This window comes from Molossus molossus, unplaced genomic scaffold (assembly GCF_014108415.1).
Source record: "Molossus molossus isolate mMolMol1 unplaced genomic scaffold, mMolMol1.p scaffold_m16_p_5, whole genome shotgun sequence".
NCBI classification, from domain to species: Eukaryota; Metazoa; Chordata; class Mammalia; order Chiroptera; family Molossidae; genus Molossus; species Molossus molossus.
The window spans coordinates 91043192-91067033 of NW_023425388.1; the positions used below are offsets into that span (position 1 = coordinate 91043192).

The following is a 23842-nucleotide window of genomic DNA, read 5'->3' on the forward strand; positions in this document are numbered from 1 at the left end:
GCATTATGAAAAGTCATATGCTTTTGATATTGTTATTTAATCCTCAATTACACTGACCTTCAGTTAAAAGGGATCATTTTCCCCTGTCTTCCTCTCCTCCTCTCCACCCCATCCTCTTTCTCTTCCCTTCCTTTTCTTCAAAACAAAGAATTGGGAGGTAGTCTCAATGGAATTATATAATTTGAAATGACAGTTAATTTGAGACTCTCAGTCCTTTCTCCTTCAACTTCAAAATCAGAAAATTGGTAAACTTGTTATATTTTTGTTCATTATTAATTAATTAAATTTGTCGTTTCAGGTGTGTAAATAGAAGTTAGACTTGTGACTCATTTACGTTTTCATGACAAGTGTTTAAATGTAATTTGATGTCATAGAGATTTCTTTCAGTACTATCATTGATCTCAAACTAAAATCAGAACAGTCTTTTTTCCATTGGATTGAGCATCTAGGAGATGTTAAGGCTTATGTTCTCTTTCACTCCAGATGTGGATGAATGCTCGGAGAACGTGTGTGCTCAGCTTTGTGTCAATTACCCTGGAGGTTATTCTTGTTACTGTGATGGGAAGAAAGGGTTCAAACTTGCCCAAGATCAGAAGAGTTGCGAGGTACCATTTTGTAATGCTAAACTTCCCATCTCTTTTCTGAAGTAAGAGGTTCAGGTGCTTATTTCTACAGAGCTGAGGTAAATCAGGAAAGTACAGATGTTTTACAAAAATTGCTGTAATTCCTTCTAAGCTATGAATCACAATCTGTTTACGAATTATGGTCATGTAAAGTCATAAACAATTGGGAATAATTAGTGGCTGCATTAAACAAAAGCTGCAGGATCACAGTTCAGAGAGTGTTCATCTATATAGCATGTACATTTGCAGAATACAAAATATATGCTTATTTAAGAAACTTAAGGAGAGCCGAGGTTTTTACACTTCTCTTTGTGAGAGAAAAAAAAAATCTTCCATAGAAACTTTAGTGAAAACATTTCCCAGTGTCTACTTTTCTGTATTCACCCTCTGACAAGTTTGATCTTGCTTTAGGCATGTTAGTAGGCAAGAGTGCTCTTAAAATCTAAGGTGGAAACAACTTTGTCAGACTAGAAAATTTAGAGGGGCTTAATATCAAAGTTCAGAGAGGTTCATTTTATTAATCTGTGTCTCTTAAACTCACTTTTAGTTGCTCAGATTTAACATATAATTGACCCAGATAACTGTTGGGTATAGGTTCTAGTTTTTTCTTTATTGAAATGACTAAGTCAACCTCTGAAGCTATTTTTTTTTTTCTAACTAAGGATCACTTCTTTTTCAGGATCCTTAGTCCAATTCTTGTATCTCTTTTACTTTTTTACAAGTGAAGGTAAAATTTTATATGATTATGAGGTAAACAGTAAAAAGACAAAATCCTTAATTGTAATTTAATCCTTAATTATGATTTAATCATGTGTGTACACATACATCTTTATCATCAAGAAAAAGCTGTATTGTATCCCCTAAAATGTAACATTTAGTATTATGCTACTTACTTGATAAAAGGGTAAGGTAAGATAGTTGGCCTATGTATTAAACTTTGGTTGTACATCACTGAAATGCCATGCTGTGTGAATGTCTATTTTGTAATTTAGTCTCTTATTATTTCAGTATCTGTTGTACTTAATCATCACCACCTACCTCAGAATAGATTTATTAAAGCTCTGAGAGGAAATTAAATGTTATTACTAGATCTAGATTTAATACAGTGGTATGTACGTAATTCCTTCCAAAATAGCCATATATATATATGCCTAAGAATTTATCTAAAGACTTCTCATTTTAATGTTTATTTTTATTTTTAAGAAAAAAAAATACTCGATTTCAGATTTAACAATTCAAAATCACTGTTTGTAGCTTCCTTGGAAACTACGATGATATCTTGTTTATATTTATTCCATTCAGATTTTTCAGTTTTCCCTTTGCTACCTAGATAGCACAATTTTTGCTCAAAAAATTTTTGCTTAATAATGAGTGAGTGAATAAATGAGGTCTTGGTTATTGGTACATTCATTCTCCCACCTATTTCTGACCCCAAATAAAAATAATTTTCAGATATAATTCATGGAAGGTATGACACTTGTGTCAGTTAAATAAGGGATTACATGTTGTAACTAAAAAAGTTGGTGTGTCAGACTGCAATTTACAAAGGAAATATTAAAGACCAAATGAAGCTGCACACATTGAACAGGATTTTAAAACACACGTATTCATGGAGATCCCACTGATGCACTCTTCAAGGAAGTAAAAGATATTGCTTTATTGTTACCAAGGTGTTTTTAATTTATTTTAGTAGATTGCAGAGGATACATTTGATAACACTAGGAACCAGAGAAAGGATGCATAATCTGACAAAAACATCAGGCAGTAAACTATGCATTTTTTTTTGGTTTCTTTTGTTTCCTCCAGGCTGTTCCAGTGTGCCTTCCCTTGGACCTTGACAAAAACTATGAACTACTTTACTTGGCAGAGCATTTCATAGGGGTTGTTTTATATCTAAGATTCCGCTTACCAGATGTCATCAGGTGAGGTACCAATGTCAGTGATAATTTCTAAAGGTTAAGCAGGTTAGGACAGAAGAAGGAAGCAACTGAAAAGGTTTGAAATGTATGAAATTGCATTATAAATCAGATAATTTAGGTATATAATCAATCAGATGACTTGGGTAACCTTAATGTTAATTTGCTCCTTCACAATGAAATTTGCATTCTAGAACCAATTTGGGTTATTCTAGGCTGGCCTTCCCCAGTGATCCCTCATTCTTCCTTTATTAGTGAACACAGATTTACTAAGAAATTGGGAAAGTAGATTTAATGTATATGTTTTTAGTTTTTTAATATGTTTTAAAAACTAAGTAATGAGAAAATATTCCAAGTGTTGCTTTTTTTTAAAATTCATTTCCCTTTATTTATTCATTTTTATTTATGTTTATTAATTTATTTTTTCATTTATTGATTTTGGAGAGGAGGTGAGAGGGAGAGATAGAAACATCAATAAGAGAAAATCGATTGGCCACTTCCTGCATGCCCCCAAATGAGGATCAGGCACACAACCTGGGTATGTGTCCTGACTGGGAATCAAACCGGTGACCTCTTGGTGCATGGGTCAATGCTCAACCACTGAGCAACACCAGCTGGACTTTATTTATTTATTTATTTTTAACTTATCTTTATTGTTGACTGTATTAAAGATGTCCTTATTTTTCCCCCATTGACCTCCTCCTCCCCATCCCCACGCCCCTTCTGCCTTTCCCCACACTGTTGTCTGTGTCCATTGATTATGCATACATACATATAAGTTCTTTGGTTTATTTCTTCCCATCCCCCAACACCCCTTCTCTTTGAGGATTGTCAGTCTATCAACCAATTTGTACTTCTTAATCCTTCACCTTTTTCACCCATTCCCCCAACCCCCTCCCATCTGGCAACCAACAAAATTTCTCTGTATCTATGAGGATGTTTCTGTTCTGCTTCTTCATTTTGTTTGTAGATTGAATTGTCGATAGATATGTATTCATTGCCATTTTGTTTGTTCATATTTTTTTATCTTTTTCTTCAAGAAGACCCTTCAGCATTTCATATAATAAGGGCTTGGTGGTGATGAACTCCTTCAACTTTTTCTTTTCTGGGAAACTCTTTATATGGCCATTGATTCTAAATGACAGCTTTGCAGGATAGAGCAATCTTGGTTGTAGGTTCTTGCATTTCATCACTCTGAATATTTCTTGCCACTCCCTTCTGGCCTGCAAAGTTTCTTTTGAGAAATCAGCTGACAGTCTTATGGGAACTCCCTTGTAGGTAACTAACTGCTTTTCTCTTGCTGCTTTTAAGATTCTCTCTTTGTCTTGAACTTGTGCATTTTGATGATGATGTGTCTTGGTGTGGGCCTCTTGGGGTTCATCTTGTTTGGGACTCTCTGTGCTTCCTGGACTTGTATATCTGTTTCCTTCACCAAGTTAGGGAAGTTTTCTGCCATTATTGTTTCAAATAGGTTTTCGATTTCTTGTTCTCTCTCTTCTCCTTCTGGCACCCCCAAGATGTGAATATTGGCATGCTTGAAGTTGTCCCAGAGGCTCCTTACACTATCCTCATTTTTTGGAATCTTTTTTCTTTTTGCTGTTCTGATTGGGTGTTTTTTACTTTCTTATATTCCAAATCAATGGTTTGCTTCTTGACTTTACCTACTCTACTATTGAATCTGTGTAAATTATTCTTAATTTCAGTTAGTGCCTCCTTTGTTTCTGGCTGGTCCTTTTTTATGCCTTGAGGCCCTCACTAAGTTCACTGAGGTTCTCACTAAGTTCATTGAGCATCTTTATGAGCAGTATTTTGAACTCAGCATCTGTTAGGTTGCTTATCTCCATTTCACTTTGTTCTTTTCCTGGAGTTTTGTTCTGTTCTTTTATTTGGGACCTGTTTCTTTGTCTCCTCATTTTGGCTTCCTCCCTGTGTTTGTTTCTGTGTATTACTTAATGAGAGATGTGGGGCTAGCTGAGACAAGATGCTGCTTGTTTGAAAGAATTTAGGAAAACCTGAAGCAGGATCCAAGACAGGCCAATCCTATGGTAAAGCAACTGGCAACATCTTGGGTGGGCCTGAAAGTGGGGCAGGGCCCTAGGGAATCACCGGGGTGGGGCAAACAGTGTGAGCCAGGTATGGAGTCCCAGATATGGCGGCTGTCTGCCATCCCAGGGAAGGGCTCCCCAAAGGAACAAAGGCCTCTGACAGCACTTCTGTCCAGGACAAAGCCGCCTCTCCAGCCCTCGCTCCAATGCCAAACAACTCTGTTCTTCCCCATATGACTCTGGTGCCTTTCAAGCTGCCTCCCATACTCTAGAGCCTGGAGGGTGCGAGTCCGAGTAAGTCCATGTATGGGCCCTTCAAGAAGAGCTGCCTGGGGCTCCAGCCACCTCAGCCTCAGTTCCCACTGGTTTTTCCAGCCAGAAGTGATGGGGACTTCTCTCTGTGGCACTGGAACCCTGAGCTGGGCTCCTGGTATGGGACAGGGACCCCTCAGTCCTCAGGGAGGACCTTCCCAGCCGAGGTGTCCTTTTAATTTTTATCCGCCACATGTGGGTGTAGGACTAGCCCGACCGCCTCTGCCCCTCCTACCAGTCTTGATGTGGCTGCTGCTTTAATTTAATAGTCATAGGACTTCCATTCAGCTTGATTTCAGGCGGTTTTGAATGATGGTTCTTCTGTCGTTTAGTTGTAACTTTGATGTGGTTGTGGGAGGACGCAGTACCACATTTACCTATGCTGCCATCTTGACCAGAAGTCCTCTGGACTTTATTTTTTTATTAATTTATTGTTGTTACAGATTTTTCTTCTTCCCCCTACCCAGACACCCTGCTTCGTATCCTGCCCCCCTCCAAAAATTGTTGTCTATGTCCATTGGTTACACATACATGCATAACCAACTATTGCTTTTAAATATGGTTATATTCATAATTTAAAAAAATTTTTTTCTTTTATTTGTTTTTAGAGAGAGAAATAAAAACATTGATGAGAGAGAACAGTGATTGGCTGCCTCCATCATGCCCCCCACTGGGGATTTGGCCCACAGCCTGGGCATGTGCCCTGACCAGGAATCGAACCAGAAACCTCTTGGTGCATGGGTCGATGCTCAACCACTGAACCACACCAGCCGGGCTATATTCATAATTATTAAGGAAAATTCATAAGATTGCTTACTTGCAAGTGAAGAAATGCATCACATGATTTTAGGAGATTTTCTGAGTACTTTATCTGCTATTCCTGTACTTAGGGTGACTTTAGGGAGGAAGTAGTTGCTTATGTTTTTGAGTCTGAGTTTCCTTGATCAAATTTTTTCAGTCATACACTATTTGAAAAAAGAAATTGGAGTTTTGTTGGAATAATGTAAAAGAAACATGTTTGAGACTGGTTATAGAGTTCAAATTTTAAACTATTTTAATTAAATATGCATGCAGGTTTAGAATTTAATTTATTATATATATGAGTGATATTTATTAAATATAAAGTCATAGAAATCTTAGCATTAAGAATCATTGAAATTTATTCTGAGGTTCATGGATGTGATTGTGCTCCTTTAACACTCCATTTTCTACTGCAACCTGACTTCCCCTTTAACGTCTCAGAGCAAATAATATTGTCTAATGTGATAGATTGGAGACAACCATTCCTTGCTATGTAAATAATGAGAATGAGAGAGAACAAAATAATTATTGCATACTTTAAGCCATGTTCAGGGGTATTCATTTCTCAGATAATTTACAGTAGCTTGCGCTCTAACAGTGGATCAAATTAGCCAAATAAGTATTTTCCCCAGTATTTATTAATTAATTAATTTAGTTAGTTACTTAGTTTAAGCTTTTTATTGAGGTATAATATATATAAAATGTACCTCTCTGAAATGTACAGCATGATGAATTTTTATGAAATGCTACCTGTGTAACCAACACAAAGAATAGCTAGTGCTTTTCTGGATTTTTTCTTTTTTGCAAATTCCTACAGCTGTTTCCCATGATCAAATACCCTACCCAAATGTTAACAGATTCACTCTCTTTTTTTTTATTTCACTCTACAGTATTTCTGAAAAAGAATGATTTGTTCCCCAGTGTAATGAATCAGTATGCTAATGTACTTTGGAGAGAAAATACGCAGAACACGACTGAATTACTGGTGTAGTGTGATTTTACAGAGACAAAAATTATCTCCATAATAGGATCAAGTTATGGAAGATTCTGCGCATACAAGATTCTGAGCAGATTTAGGTTTTGGGAAGATAACACATGCTTCGCATCAGTAAAATGTGATGATTGTGAAAAAAGAATGAAAGCACTTATTCTAAGCAAAATTCTTTTTCTTATAAAATACTCTGGGTTCAGTGAATTTCTACTACATTGTTATCCACTCAACACACTTGACTTCACTCTTACCTCTTTGGAATATTTTCTTTGTTCCATCTGAGGTAGATCTGTGCCCCGTTGCAGATGGTGCCTCTGTTATCATTACAGTTATGTGTGGGGATGAGGTACAGGGCTCCTTATCTTATTTAGTAATTATTTAAAGTCCTAACTTTTTATTTTATATTATTGTTATTTCAGATGACTAATAGTTATACAACTACTTTTACTATGCCCTGTTTGTCTTTTTTTCAATCATTTTGGTTTGCTGGTTCCTTGGAAACTTTATTGCTGATTCTCATTGAAGTGTCCTATGGGCACTGAATTAATACATGTTATTTTAAAATACAGCATCCTTAAGATTTTTCCTCCCTTGTAATAGCTACATATATGTCCAGAGTCTTAATAGCAACAGGCATTGTCATAGATCTGAAACCCCAAAACATATGGCTAAACTATATCTGTTGTTGTTTTTCTTTTTAAGGTAAAATTGGTATATAACATTATATAAGTTTCAGGTTTACAGTATTATAACTTGATATATGTATATACTACAAAGTGGTCATTACCAAAAGTCGAGTTACTGTCTGTCCTTCACCATACAATTGACCCCTTCACCCTTCTCACCCACCCCCAACCCCATTCTCCTTTGGTACCACCAATCTGTTCTCTGTATCTATGAGTTTGGTTTTGTTTTGTTTTGTTTATTTGTTTGTTTTAGATTCCACATATGAGTGAAATCATGAAGTATTAGTTTTTCTCCATCTGACTTACTTCATCCATTTTTGTCTCAGATGGCACGATTTCATCCTTTTTGTGATTGGGCAGTAGTCCAGTGTGTGTGTGTGTGTGTGTGTGTGTGTGTGTGTGTGTGCGCGCGCGCGCGCGCTCGCTACATTTTTTTTTTTTTATCCATTCGTCTGTCACCTACTTAGGTTTAAATCTTGGCTATTGTAAATAATGCTGCATTGAACATAGGGGTGTATTTATCTTTTCAAATTAATGCTTTGTATTCTTTGAATAAATACCCAACCGTGGAATTGCTGGATCATACGGTAGCTCTAGTCTTAATTTTGAGGAATCTCCTTACTCTTTTTCATAGTAGTGTACCAGATTACATTTCTACCAACAGTGTATGCGAGTTCTCTTTTCTTCACATCTTCTCCAACATTTGTTGTTTCTTGTCTTGTTGATGATAGACATTCTAACAAGCGTGAGATCATATATCATTGTGGTTCTGATTTGCATTTTTCTAATAATTAGTGAAGCTGAACATATTTTCATGTGCCTGTTGGCTATCTGTATGTTGGATGTAAATATCTTCTACAATTCAACAGGTTGCCTTTTCATTTTTTTTGTTTTTAATTTTTTTTTGTTATTGATTTTAGAGAGAGAGAGATAGAAACATAGATGAGAGAGAACACTGACTGGCCGCCTCCTGCATGCCCCCCACTGGGGACTGGGCTCACAACCTGTGCATGTGTCCTGACTGGGAACTGAACTGGCGACCTCCTGATGTATGGGTTGACGCTCAATCACTGAGCCACACTAGCCAAACTGCCTTTTCATTTTGATGATTTTTTTTTTTTGCTTTGTAGAAGCTTTTTACTTTGATATAGTTTTGTTTGTTTTTTTGTGCTTTTGTTTCCATTTCCTTTGGATTCAGATCCATGAAAATATCACTAAGACATATGTCAAGGAGCTTACCTTCTGTATTTCTTCTATGTATTTTATAGTTTCAGGTCTTTAATCCATTTTGATTTAATTTTTGTGTATGGTGTGAGGCAGTGGTCTAGTTTTATTATTTTGCGTGGGACTGTTCAATTTTCCCAACACCACTTACTGAAGAGACTGTTCTTTCTTCATTATATGTCCTTTGTCTTGAATAAGTTGTCTATATATGTGTGGATTTATTTCTGGGCTACCGATTCTGTTCCATTGATTTGTCTGTCTATTTTTATGCCAATATGATACCATTCTGATTACTATAGCTTTGCAGTATAGTTTGAAATAAGGAAGAGTGATACCTGCAGCTCTGTTCTTCTTTCTCAAGCTTGCTTTAGCTACTCAGGATCTTTTGTGGTTCCATATAAATTTTAGAATTGTTTGTTCTAGTTCAGCAAAAAATGGAATTTTAAAAAAATGGGTCTGAGCCCTGGCCAGTTTGGCTCAGCGGTTAGAGCGTCGGCCTGCGGTCCAGAGAGACCCGGGTTCGGTTCCCGCTAAGGGCACGTACCTCGGTTGCAGTTTGTCCCCGGCCCTGGTCGGTCGTGTGGGTGGCAGCCACTCGATGTGTTCCTTTCACGTCGATGTTTCTCTCCCTCTCTCTGTTCCTGTCTCTCCCTCCCACTCTACCTGAACAAAAAATGGAAAAATGTCCTCTGGTGAGGATAAAAAAAAAAAAAAAATGGGTCTGGGGTTTAAGGGAACAGCTCATGGGGACTGAAGGAGTATAGCCCCTGGCTCAGCTGGCCCTGGGGGTACCCAAGCCTGGGGACCTAAGGCCTGGACAGTGCCCTGCAAAAGGGGGTAAAAAGAGAGAGAGAAAAGGAGGGCTGGGGAGAAGGAGAGTTGTAAGCCAGGAAGGTAGAGAGGGAGAGAAGGGGGCAGACAAAGATGGAGAAGAGGGGCTTACAAGAGATGGGAGAGAGACAGAGAGTTCCAGTGGGAGGGAGGGAGGGAGGGGAGCCATGGAGAGAGGGAGAACCAGCCACAGACAGAAAAACAGAGAAAGAAGAGAGAGAATGAGAGAGAAGAAAAGGGAAGAACCAGAGTCTTAGAAAAAGAGAGACACACACACAGGGTGGGGGGTTAGACAGACAGACACAGGGAGTCACTGAGAGACAGAAGGGGTTGGAGAAAGAGGAAAGAAAACAAACCAGCCACAACAAGAGATGGAATGAACAGCCAGGAGGAAGGAAGGAGATAACAAGGGTGGAGGCCAAGGCAACACCAGGAAAAGGTGGGTCCTGGAGGATGGGGGGCATTCAGACCTTCTGACAGCAGAGGGCACTTCGGCCAGAGGATGGAGCATTGGAATTTTGATAGGGATTTCTCTGAATCTGTAGATTGCTTTGGGTAGTATGGATATTTTAATAGTATTAATTTTTCTAATCCATGAACACAAAATATTTTTCCATTTATTTGTGTATTTTTATCTTATTTTATCAGTATCTTATACTTTTCAGTGTATAGGTGTTTCAACTTCTTGGATAAATGAATTTCTAGGTATTTTATTCTTTTTGATGCCATTGTAAATGGTATTGTTTTCTTAATTTCTTTTTCTGATAGTTCAGTATTGGTTATAGAAACACCACAGATTTCTACACATTGATTTTGTGTCCTTGAACTTTGTTGAATTTATTTATTATAACAGTTTTTGGGAGGAGTCTTTAGGGTTTTCTACATATACATGTCATCTGAAAATTGTGAATTTTACTTCTTCCTTTCTGACTTGGATGCATTTTATTTCTTTCTCTAGCCTAATTTCTGTGGTAAGACTTCCAATAGTTTGTTGAATGAAAGTGGCAAGAGTGGGTGTCCTTGTCTTGTTTCTATTCTTGAGGAAAAGCTTTCACTTTTTTCCCATCAAGTGAGTTGTTAGCTGTTGGTATGTCATATGGCCTTTATTATGTTGAGGTTTCTTCCTTCTATACCCCTTTTGTTGAGAGTTTTTACCATAAATGGATGTTGAATTTTGCAAAATATTTTTTCTGCTTCTTTTGGGATGATGTATGGTTTTTCTTCTTCATTTTGTTAATGTGGTGTATCACGTTGATTGATTTGTGGATGTTGGATCATCCTTACATCCCTGGAATAAATTCCACTTGATCATGGTACACGATCCTTTTAATGTATTATTGTATTTGGTTTGCTAATATTAGACTATATCTTTTATATTATATTCTAGTATAATGATTTATGCAATTAGAGTTTGGAAGATCTTTTGAAATCAAGCTAACAGATACATTTTAAAGTTTTGGATTTTACCTTTTTTACCACACATGAAGGCTTAACTATGTTTGCAATCATTCCGGTGCTGAGTGATTCCTTCCTGACACACATGAAATCATAGGGAAAATATGCTTTTTGATGGATAAACCAATCATGAAATTGTAATATCTTTTACTAACCACTTACAGATACAGCCATAAAGGAATCTTAATCAGATTGTGTAGTGAATAAAAGGATGCAGGAGAGATACGATATGCCTAATCTTTGTGCGTGTGCATTAATTCCAACATTTGAGAGGGTGCCCCCAAAACAAATGCCACGAAGATGAGAAATTACCAGAGTATCTGCTCACTGGGAAAAAGGACTCCAAGAAAGCAAGAAAGTTTAATAACTTGATTTTAAACACACATGGAGCCAGAGATAATACATCAATAATCTAATTCTGCCCTTCTCTTTGATTAATTCCAGGGACAGAAACAGTTGACTCTTTCAACCTACTGCTTTTTGCCAGTGCAAGAAAAAGAGAAGAGTGCATCGAGCCTTCCATGCTCTCACTTTAAGCCTCTCTCTGTCCGTTGTTTAGGTTTTCAGCCACATTTGACTTCCGGACATATGATTCAGAAGGTGTTATCCTGTATGCCGAATCTCTTGATCACTCAGCTTGGTTCCTGCTTGCTCTTCGTGGTGGAAAGCTTGAAATTCAGTTTAAGAATGAATATACAACCCAAATTACAACCGGAGGCCAAGTTATTAATGATGGTGTATGGAATATGGTACGTTGTCCAGATTATATAAAGAGTGTTTCCACTTTGACATCGTTTGTATAAAATCAGTAATAATCTAAATGGACTTGGGTTTAATCTGATGTTATATGAAGTATATTCTACGTACTGCAAATCTGTGAAACAGCCCGAGGAAGGATAACCTCACTTAATATTCTTAGGATTTCTCATAATGGAAGCTGTTTCCTGTTATTTGCTTGACTCAGTTTGTCTTTAGCTTCTTACTTTTTTTAGTGTCTGCCACTGGATGAACAGGTCAGGGAATATCAGCTGGCAAAATAGTTTATGCAAAGACAGCACTCGTCAAGGACAGGTACACTGGATAGCCACATTTTTTTTTATTAATTAATTTATTTTTGTTACAGATGTTTCTCTTTTTTCCCCCACTGATTCCCACCTCCCTTTCCCTCCCACCACCTTTTTTTTTTTTAATGAAAGAGTTACACATAGGAACAAATCAAAGTTAATTCAGTTTTATTTATTTTTTTAAATATGTTTTTATTGTTTTTTTTAGGGAGAGAAGAAGGGAGAGTGAGAGAAACATCAATGTGAGAGAGAACCATTGATTGGCTGCCTCCTGCACGCCCCCTACTGGGGATTGAGCCTACAACCTAGGCTTGTGCCCTGACCAGGAATTGAACTGAGACCTCTCAGTCCAAGGGGCAACGCTCAATCCAATGAGCCACACTGGCCAGGCAAGGAAGAATTATTTTCTGCAATAAAATCATTGCGACTTCCAGCATAGCTGAGATCAGCTTTACCTTAAAATGTGGTACCTAAAAGAAACTTTCTTTGCCTATGAGAGCTGATGAGAAGTCCATGTAGCAAAGCCGTGTGAAGTCATTTACCCACCCATGCACTCATATATTCAGTATGCTTTTAGTGAGCACTTTTAAAGTGCTTAAATTCCTGAGTACAAGGCACTAGAACCATGAACAGGTCTTCCTTACTCTTGACCTTAGTACCTCACAGTGTAGTAGCTGATGCTGCCTTATGAATTAGTTGTCCGTATCTGCGTGGGTTTATGGGCTAATGCAATGTAATGTGAAATATGTTACAGTAGTAGGAGTAAAACAGTACAGTTGAGCACAGACGTGGTTCACCAAACAGGGGGCTCTCTGTCCTTTGGCAGTCATAGATTTTGAGCTCCTAACTCTAAAAGAATAGTGTCTGTGCAAGGTTAGATGCAACTGTCAGAGAAATCACTAAAATTCTCTGACTTCTGATGCTCTCGTTAGATGCTTTACTACTATGTCTCTCCTCCTACCTATGTATCTAGAGTAGTTGATGCACATAGCAAAAATATATATTTTACTGCCTAAAGTCTCAAAATAATGTAACTAAAAATCTAATGATTTTTTCAGCAAAAGAGGACAAACGCTTTTCCCCCCAATGAGTTTTTACAAAAGAAAATAGTTGTTTGAAGAAGAATTTTGATAAATATCTAAGTAGAATATATTATGTATAATGAAGAATGTAAATGTTTACCTGTGAGATTAACATCCTGAATTGCAAATAATATTTATTAAAAAAATTTTTATTACACCCTGGCTGGTTTTGTTCAGTGGTTAGAGCATTGGCCCGCAGACCAGAGAGTCCCAGGTTCGGTTCCCGCTAAGGGCATGTACCTTGGTTGCAGTTTGTCCCCGGCCCCTGTTGGGGTTGTGTGGGTGGCAACCACTCGATGTGTCTCTCTCACATTGATGTTTTCCTCTCTTTCTTCCACCCTCTCTCCCTCCCACTCTATCTGAAGATAAATGCAAAAATGTCCTTGAGTGAGGATTAAAAAAAAAAAATTGTTTTTTTATTACCAAAAAAATATGGTGGCAGAAGAATATTTGAGTTTGGGTGGTAGGCACACTGTGCAATATACAGATCTTGCATCATAGAAATCTATACCTGAAACCTATATGATTCTATTAACCAACGTCACACCATAAATTTAATAATAAAAAAGGAAAACAGAAGGGAAATGTTTAAAAACAAATTAAAACTGTCCACGAATCATTCTGTTGAAGGCAAGATTCAGGGCTGGATGGAAGGCAGCAATTCAGTTCTATACATTTTGTCTCCTATGTTTATGATCCTTGAAAAAAAAAAAAAAAACTATTTAGTGTATACCCCTGATTCAATTAAAACATTCAATTCCCTGGCCAGTGTGGCTTGGTAGATTGAATGTAGCCCCATGGACTGAGAGATCCTGGTTGATTCCCTGTCAGGGCACATGTTCAGGTTTCAGGCTTGCTCCCCAGTAGGGGGTGTGCAGGAAGCAGCCGATCGATGTTTCTCTCTCAAATAGATGTTTCTATCTCTCTCTCCCTTCTTTTCTCTCTAAAAAGTCAATAAAAACATATTTAAAAAAACATTTAAACTAAAATCTCCCTTTTAAAACAATGCAATTTTATATAAAAATAAAATTTAAGAACTATAAACAAGTCATACAGAAACTTTAATTTGGTAATAAATTAGTGCTGGTAGTTTTTCTTAAATTCTTAAGTCAATATTTTAACAATTAATGAATTTCTCCCTGACATATAAATAATACTTCTTTTTAATTCCATATATTTTGTTTTAAAAAAATTACTACATGATATTTTATCAGCTTATAATTTTGATGGTTTATTAATAAATTATACTGTTTCAAACAAATTTATGCAGCACAGACATTATTTGAAATAAATATTTTAAGAGTATTCACTATATAACAATTGTTTCACTGATTTTAAATTATTTAAAATTTTAAATAAAATACTTTAAAAATAAATTAAAATTAAAATTTATGACATAATTATTTAATAATTCAGATAAATTGAATAGAATGTTTAATTATTAAGTACTTAGGATAGTTATAACCCATAGAATAAAGATTGACTCTTTTTTTTTTTTTTTTTTTTTATCCTCACCTGAGGATATTTTTCCATTTTTTGTACAGGGAGAGAGAGAGGAAGGGAGAGAGAGAGAGAAACATCGACGTGAAGGAACACATCGAGTGGCTGCCACCCGCACGACCAACCAGGGCCGGGGACAAAGTGCAACCGAAGTACGTGCCCTTAGCGGGAACCGAACCCGGGACTCTCCGGACCGCAGGCCGACGCTCCAACCGCTGAGCCAAACCAGCCAGGGCAAGATTGACTCTTTAGAAGTGATTATTATAGCTTATATTTGGGTTTAATCCTAATATTGGTTGGAAATCTATCATTTGTATCATGATTTCATTCATTCAGAAAAATATTTATTGAGCACTTTATGTGCTATTCCTTCTTCTAGGTGGTGAGGATACAACAGTGAGTAAAACAGCCCTGGCCGGTTTGGCTCAGCGGTTGGAGCGTTGGCCTGCGGTCCAGAGACCCGTGTTCAGTTCCCACTAAGGGCACGTGTAGTTTGTCCCGGCCCTGGTTGGGTTGTGCGGATGGCAGCCACTCAATGTGTCCCCTTCACATCGATGTTTCTTTCTCTTTCTCTCTCTCTTCCTCTCTCTCCCTCCCACTCTATCTGAACACAAAACAAAAAAATGTCCTCAGGCGAGGATGAAAAAACAAACAAACAAAAAAGAACAGTGAATAAAACAAAGTCACTGCTCTTTCATTCTAGTGGTGAGATGAAAACCACAAATATATGAACAAATAGACATGTCAGATAGTGATAAATTCTATGAGGAAGAAGAAAAGGCCAGTCAATAGAGAGTGATGATGGTGAGTGTGCAAATGGAATCAGGAAAGCTATCTCAGATGAGATTACACCTGACCAAAGACTTGAGGACACAAGTCATGAGAAGTATGTGGGGAAAGATGATTCTGTGCCATGTGAACAGCAACTACAGAGCCCTAGGCAAGAGGATGTGTTTGAGGAACAGCACAGAGGTCAGTGTGGATGCAGTGCAGTGAGACAGGAAGAGAGTACATAGAAAATGAGGTCAGAAATGTGATCTGGCATAACATCATGTAGGGCCTCGGGGAACATACTAAGGACTTGGCTTTTATGCTAAGTAGAAAGATTTTGGATGATTCTGAGACATAACATAATCTAATTTGCATTTTAAAAGAAAACCCTGGTCAGGACCTCATGGCTTTGTGAAAACTACACAGTAGAGACTAAGGGTAGAACAGGACATGGGGTGAGGAGCCCACTGCAAGAACTCAGTAGAGACAAGATGGCAACTTTGGCTAGAGTGTTGATGGTGTGGGAAGTGACCAGATTCTGGATATATTTTTAAAGTCAAGCCTTCAAGGTAGATATAAACTTTTGAATATTCAGCATAAAGAGAGGTTTAAAGGCCATGAAATTGGGTATAAACTCTTTTATCCAATGCCCAAATATTTCCAATGTCCCTTTACTCTCCTGTAATGAAATATATCAATAATGTAAGCTACCTTCATATATCCCTAAAAGAAACCAATAGAATGTTTATGATATAAATGAAGGAAAGTAATTTATAAGAAACAATATATTTCAGTATATAAATGTTCAGGTATAAGTATAATGCTTGTCAAATCTTGCTCCTCTACATAGAATTACATGAAAGCTACAAATTAAGACTTATGCTGGGGTATTGTATTGGCAACTCAAATACTGTAAGTGTATAAATGGGGTTGCCATCATGAATAGTAAGTAACTTTCAAAAATGGTTAAAAACTCTTGGTAAAGATCCAAACAAAATAAATATCAATCTATCCTTGGTTTACAAGACCGTGACATTCTGAAAAATTTAGAAATGCTAAAATAGTACAGTGCATATTTTGTGTTTATATATGCATAACTCAGATAATTATAAGCATGAGTATACCCTACATGAGTATCCAGTAGGAATATTTTTAAATTTATTTTTAATATATTTTTATTGATTTTTTTAGAGAGAAAGGAAGAGAGAGAGATAGAAACATAGATGTGAGAGAGAAACATCAATTGGCTGCTTCCTGCACGCCCCCTACTGGGGATCAAGGCTGCAACCCCAGGCATGTGCCCTGCCTGGGAATTGAACCAGGACCTCTCAATCCATGGGACAATGTTCAATCCATTGAGCCACGCCAGCTGGGCTCCAGTAGGGATATTTAGAAGGTTTGCAGCATATTGGATATATTATTTATTTTGTACAACTATCCTGCATATTACAGTGTCAGGGTACTTCCTACTAATTATGATAACTAAAAGTACCTCACCCCAAATTTTCCAAATGCCCTGGATTGGGCCAGTAGAGTTCTCATTTAGAAATATTTGCATGGCTAAAAGGAAAAGGTCAGGAGGCTGAGTTCTGGGGCCTATTATAGAGGTTGAGAAGAAGAGGAGGATCTAACAAGGAGATTTAGAAGGAATGGTAAGAAGGTAGGAGAACCAAGCTAAATTGAGGTCCTGAAGGCTATTGGGAATGTCCTTTAAGGAGGGAATAGTCATTAGCAAAATGACATGATAGGCTATGTAAGGACAGAGTGCACACCACCTAAATCTGTAAAGGTTGCCAAATTTATTTTACTTTAGAGCACAGTTTTTCTCTTCTTGTAGTGGTCTTTAATATGTCTATTGTTTGGCTTCCATTTGTGATTAGTAAATGAATAATTTGCAAATTGAGTGCTACAGTTTTACATGAAATTGCAACAATGGTTCTTTGAGTTACCTTTATAGGAGAATTTTTTTTATTATTTGCCATCACTGTTAACTTTTATTTTAAGACTCAAATTACTGTCAAAATTGGGGGGAAAAAAAGTTAAATTTCACATATTGTGCTTCCTAATGATCTCAATTACTTTTGAATTTTGAAATAAAATATAATTTGTGTGTAATAACCAGAATGCTGGATGTACTGATTTCTCTTAATTTATATAAAGAGTTTATTTACATTGTTGATTCTATATGTCTACTATCAGACAGTTGCCAAGTAAGAACACTTAAAAGTTTTTTAAGATTTTGTAAAGTGCCCTGGCCGGTTTGGCTCAGTGGTTAGAGCGTCCGCCTGCGGTCCAGAGAGACCCAGGTTCAGTTCCCGCTAAGGGCATGTACCTCGGTTGCAGTTTGTCCCCGGCCCTGGTTGAGTCGTGTAGGTGGCAGCCACTCAGTGTGTCCCTTTCACATCGATATTTCTCTCTCTCTCTCTCTTCCTCTCTCTCCCTCCCACTCTATCTGAACAAAAAATGAGAAAAATGTCCTCGGATGAGGATTAAAAAAAAAAAGATTTTGTAAAGTGACTCACTTTTTATAAAACTGTCCATTTTATGGCCTACTGGTTTAAAGGACACATTATAATTGGATGTTTAAATTTAAGATATATTGATTTAAAAATTTTAAATATAGTCATTTAATTTTCAGTCAAGTACTACTCCTTTAAAACACATATTTATCACTTATATAATCATTTGAGATTTCAAATGGATTGGAACACATTAATAATTACATTAAGCCCTGGCCGGTTAGGCTCAGCGGTTAGAGCGTCGGCCTGTGGTCCTGAGAGACCAGGGTTCGGTTCCCGCTAAGGGCATGCACGTCAGTTGCAGTTTGTCCCCGGCTCTGGTCAGTCGTGCGGGTGGCAGCCACTCGATGTGTTTCTTTCACATCGATGTTTCTCTCTCTCTCTCTGTTCCTCTCTCTCCCTCCCACTCTACATGAACAAAAAATGGAAAAATGTCCTCGGGTGAGGATAATAAAAAAATAAAAATAATTACATTAAAATGATTACTTTGCAAAGTACTGGAATTTGGCATAATAACAGGATTTTTCAAACTTAGTATTTAAAATGGCATGCAACAATATTCGGTTGTTTGATAATCTCTGTCTTTTTAATTGTAGGTCTCTGTGGAAGAATTAGAACAAAGTATTAGTGTGAAAATAGCTAAAGAAGCTGTAATGGATATAAATAAACCCAAAAGCCTTTTTAAGGCCACAAATGGATTTGTCGAAACCAAAGTATACTTTGCAGGATTACCTCGGAAACTGGAGAATACACTCATTAAACCGGTAATGATCCAAGCTTATATCACTCATCTTGGATGAATTCCTTTTGTCTGTTTAATAGATTGAAGATATTACAAAAATCAAGAGAAGTTATTTTATTGAGCAGACCAACTGTGACAACTTGAATTGAACATGGAAAAATAACATTAGTGGCACTTGAAACTACATTAAGGAAATAAGAAAATGAGTGTTGTGGTTTTTATCCCATCAGCCCTCCAGCATGACTCATGGAGGAATGGAAAATTGTAAATTCTTAAGCCTCAATTCACTGCTAACATTATAGTAGTCCATAGTTAGCCATTACACATATAAGTACATATATATGAATAGAAAAAATATTATTTTGTAAAGTCAGTCAAAGAGCTTCCTTAGGTCTATTGTAAGAGTCAATTTGGGAGATAAGAATGGCACATAAGGTGGAACTTTTTTTATTTTTAAGAAATCTTTACTGGGAGTATAACTGCAGCCTGTCCTAAAGTGGTTACATACAGTAGATGGTTTTCTAAACATGATGTTTGTCAAATAACTGTGGGATATGTTTCATGAAGGAGACTAATCCGTGTCCTTGAAGAGTTTTAAATATTTCGTCTGAAATTGTGGATCTGCCAATTGCACCTGCTGGTTTAACTTAAATGTTTACTATTTTATACCTATCTTTCACTCATGGCAATTCAATGAATTGCCTTAACTTGAAAGATTTCTGTGCTATGATATAAAACCTGTATTAGTTAACCCATGTCAAAGTGAATATACCTGTTCTTTGAAGTTGATAAATTGAGACATTTTAACAGTAAAATAAATTATTCAAAAAGAATCAACTATTTATGACATGTCTTCAGTCCAACTGGATGCCATGGTGAGGCCAAAGAAGGGAAACACCTTAGTTCCTCAAGAAGCTTTGATTCTGATGGCAAGACAAACCTGTGTGGTAAATGCAATGAAAGAAAAATAGATAAGTTACCCCTGAATGGCACAGAAGAGGCAGGTTGGGCTTGAGGTGTTAAAAATTATTAGGATCTTAGTGGAGGCCTGTGATGGCATAAATGCATCTTTACTGGAAAAGACTATCCATCCGAAGAACACTTTGAAAAGAAAATTTTAGATAAAATTCAAAATATTAAAAATATTTTTTAAATGCCATCAAAGAAAAGGTTTTCTCTCTAAATGAAAACCTGTATCTATCATTAGTTAGTTAAGCCACTGTCAGGCTGACTTACTAGTTAAAAATGCACTCCTTGACATGTATTCTATTTTGTTAGATTAATCCTCGTCTAGATGGATGTATACGAGGCTGGAATTTGATGAATCAAGGAGCTTCAAGAGTAGAGGATATTATTCAAGAAAAACAAAATAAGCATTGTTTTACCACTGTGGAGAAGGGTTCCTACTATCCTGGTTCTGGAGTTGCTCAATTTAGCATAGATTATAGTAAGTGATTTTCCATTTCATCTCTCTTTTCTCATTAATGATTAATTTATTCATTGACAAACAGCAGTAATTTCTTCAGTAAACATGATGTGTACCTACTTTGTGCTAGGCATAGTGTTAGGCTTATTCACATTGTTATATACTTTTAATAAAATTTTCCCAGCATATTGGGAAAAATTAGTAGAATATACCTATGTTATTATTTAAAGATTATTGACACATAGCCTGATTAATTTGGGGTAACTTAAATGGAAGGTTCAACAATTTCTCAGTTGTATTGAGTCTACTGATGAATGCATTAAAAAGATTCGTCTTCATTTCTAACATTTCCATTTGATCCTTTCTTAAAATTTCCACCTCTCTCACAGAATTTCTTATCAGTTCATACATGTTGTCTTCCTTTTTTACAAAAGCCTTCAACATATTCATCATAATTTTTTTTTATTAATTTATTTTTGTTACAGATGTTCCTCCTTTTTACCCCCATTGACACCCTCCTCCCCACCCCATCCCCAGCTTTGTTGTCTATGTTCATCAGTTATGCATACATGTATATAAGTTCTGTGGTTTATCTCTTCCCTCCCCCCACCACCCCCTCTTCTGAGGGTTGTCAATCTGTACCCTACTTCCATGTCTCTGGGTCTACCCTGTTCTTAAGACTGTTATGTTCATTATATTCCACAAATAAGTGAGATCATGTGATATTTGTCTTTCTCTGCTTAGCTTGTTTCGCTTAGGATTATACTCTCCAGGTCCCTCCATGTCGTCTCAAAGGATAAGAGATCTTTCTTTCTTACAGCTGCATAGTACTCCATTATGTATATGTACCACAGCTTTTTTATTCACTTGTCTACTTATGGACACTTGGGCTGTTTTTAGATCTTAGCTATTGTAAATAGTGCTGCTACAAACATGGGGGTACATATATTCTTTCTGATTGGTGTTTCAGGCTTCTTAGGGTATATTCCTAGAAGTGGGATCACTGGGTCAAATGGCAGTTTAATTTTTAACTTTTTGAGGTAACACCATACTGTTTTCCATAGTGTCTGCACCAGTCTGCATTCCCACCAGCGGTGTACTAGGGTCCCCTTTTCTCCACACTTTCGCCAGCACTTGTTGTTTGATGATTTGTTGATGGTGGCCATTCTGACAGGTGTGAAGTGATCATAATTTTTAAATATTCCCTGTCTGATAGTTCCAATATCTGTGTCATAATTTAACCTAAGTCTGATTAGGTTAATTAGGTGGATGTATTGTTTTGGGTTTTTTTTCTTCCTTCTGTATCACACAATTTTTGTTTTTAAGGTGGGCATCTTATGTAGAACAGTAGAGACTGAGATAAATAATATTTAGATCTGGAAATGAGCATACCTCTGCTTTTGCTGGGACCTTAATGAGTGATGTTGAATCAATCTACTCAAGAGTTGAGTGGCTTAGGTTTTGTTTCTGTGACTACTCTTCAAATTCCTTTAATATTATTTTGTGCTTAGGGTAGTGGCTTATTTGCCAGAGGGTTTTTCTTAATAGCTAATCCATCCTAAGGATTAGGTGTTCTCTTTATGATATGCATCAGGAAAGTGTTTTTCCATGGTCTTGTCTTGCCCAGCAAAGGGTTATTACATGTTCCTTGACACCTGCTAGCATATTAGAGGGGTTTGGGGCTCAGGGGCCGTGAGGGAGAGCATTCTCTGTGGTTCACATTCAATCTTAGGTGAGTATTGTTTTCCTGGGCCTCGGGGTTGTATGTACTTTTCATCCTCTCGCTCACACCAGTAGGGGCGGTGTCTAATGATTAGAATTCAAGGTGTTTTTTGTTCCTCATGGTAGATCATCTTTGTTGTTGTTTGTTTTGTTTTTTCTTGTTTCCTTTCCCTAATCTTTAGGTACAATGGTCTTCACATGTGTCCCAGTGGTGACAGGTTTGCAACCTTTCCCCCACACCTTAAGGCTTTTGTCATAGAGAAGAGACAGAGAAGGATCTGGGTGGGACTTTGCGCCTTTCCTGCTGGTTGCTCCTCTTTACAGGGCTGAACTAGGAAGAAGGCACTTTTTAATCTCTCTCTGCTCCCAGTTTTTGTCTTGAGCACTCAGTAAAGTTTGTATAGAAAACCCATGAATGAGTATGAATTTCTCATGTATCTGTAATTCCCACAGCTTCTATATCATACCAGCTGCCACTGGGACTTTAGCAAGTTGTTAAAATTTTTACCTAAATTCTTCTTACCAAATTATATAGTATCTCATGTCTGCCTTGAGTGAGTACTCTCATCCTCGCCCTCCTTGGAAGTACCTGTCTTTCTTTTAGGTTGTAGTTAGTTGTTCTGCAATCTTAGCTCTTTGATAGCCCAAGAAAAGTTGTGCTAATGTAGATAATTGGGCTCTTGATGTTGTAAGGGCTGGAGCTGTGCTCTTTCCAGTGTTCTCAGCTAAGTGGACGTGCTGGACTGATCCCAGGTTTTCACCTTTGCAAACAATACTTCCATGAATATTCTTGGACATACATCATTCTACCCTTATATAATTAATTCTGTAGGAGAGATTCTCAGATTATTTCTCTCAATCTGAATTATGCAAATGTATAATTCTTACTGTTTGATCAGATTCTCTTCCAAAGATGTTTTGTCAATTTATACTTCTACCAATAGGATAAATATGTTTATGCTTGAGGTTTTTCAGTCAGAGTCAAAAAATTAAATCTTGTACATAGTTTTAAATAGTATTATCTCAATTTCTACTAAAGTTGAATATCTCTTCATATGCTATATCTTAATTATTTTATTGGGTTCTTTGTCTTTTTCTGTCTTAGGAGTTCATTATTTGAGCTACTAAGAGTTTGCATTATAATTTTTCCTGGTATTAATCTGATATCTCTGCTTTAAGAAAAAATTGTATTTTAACTGTGTTTATTTGCAGCCTAAAAAACACTTACTACAGTTTTAAGGAAGAACCTCATACCAGTACTTTGAGTTTTTCTAACAAATTTATGCAGTTTTTTTTTCAGCCTTTTATTTTATTATTTATTTATTTATTCATTTTTATTTAATTAATGAATTAATTTTTTTGTTACAGATGTTTCTCCTTTTTTACCCCACTGGCACCCCCCTCCCCACCCCACCTCCACCCTGTCCCGGCTTTGTTGTCTATGTCTATTGGTTATGTATACATTATGCAGTGTTTTTTGTTTGCTTGTTTTCTTTTTTGTTTGTTTGTTTTTTATCCTCACCCGAGGCCATTATTTTATTTTTTGTTCAGATAGAGTGGGAGGGAGAGAGAGAGAGAGAAACATCGATGTGAAAGGGACACATCGAGTGGCTGCCTCCCTCCTGCACAACCCAGCCAGGGCTGAGGACAAACTTATGCAGTGTTTTTAACTTTTACTTCTGTTCTGTAAGTGAAAGATTTTTAAAAAACATGTTTAAATTGGGTTGGTGACTGAATATATAGGAAAATAATTGGCCCACAATTTGTTGAAAGAAAAAAAAAATCTCAGAAAAGAAAATGAAAATAAGAGTTATTCTGTATCTGAAAAAATACTTTAATAAGGAATTACTTCTTTTTATGGGAAACTTGAAAGAGACCTACTTTAACATTAATAGTTAATGTTATATTATAATTTCTGTGCATTTGCACATTCATTTTAGTTTACTTTGTTGATACCTTATAATAAATTTACTTCAAAATGATTATATATAATTTTTTTTTTTCTCTCTTGGATGGGAATTAGAGGAGAATAAGGAAAAAATTTAATAGCATTAGATGTGGCTAAGTGGAGGAACATCTTATCAAAAGAAAATTATTTTCTTCTGTTCACCCTTTCAAAGCTTCTAAGTGGT

General features: G+C 36.7%; 1 protein-coding gene across 1 annotated transcript in view; it reads left to right on the forward strand.

Moving 5' to 3' along the window:
- PROS1 (protein S) overlaps positions 1 to 23842 on the forward strand; it is an 89238-nt gene that overhangs the window by 56921 nt on the left and 8475 nt on the right. Inside the window, exons 8-12 of the mRNA XM_036243411.1 lie at positions 484 to 605; positions 2430 to 2545; positions 11444 to 11633; positions 18417 to 18584; positions 19841 to 20009. Of these exons, the coding sequence (XP_036099304.1) occupies positions 484 to 605; positions 2430 to 2545; positions 11444 to 11633; positions 18417 to 18584; positions 19841 to 20009 (765 nt within the window). The remainder of the gene's footprint in view (positions 1 to 483; positions 606 to 2429; positions 2546 to 11443; positions 11634 to 18416; positions 18585 to 19840; positions 20010 to 23842) is intronic.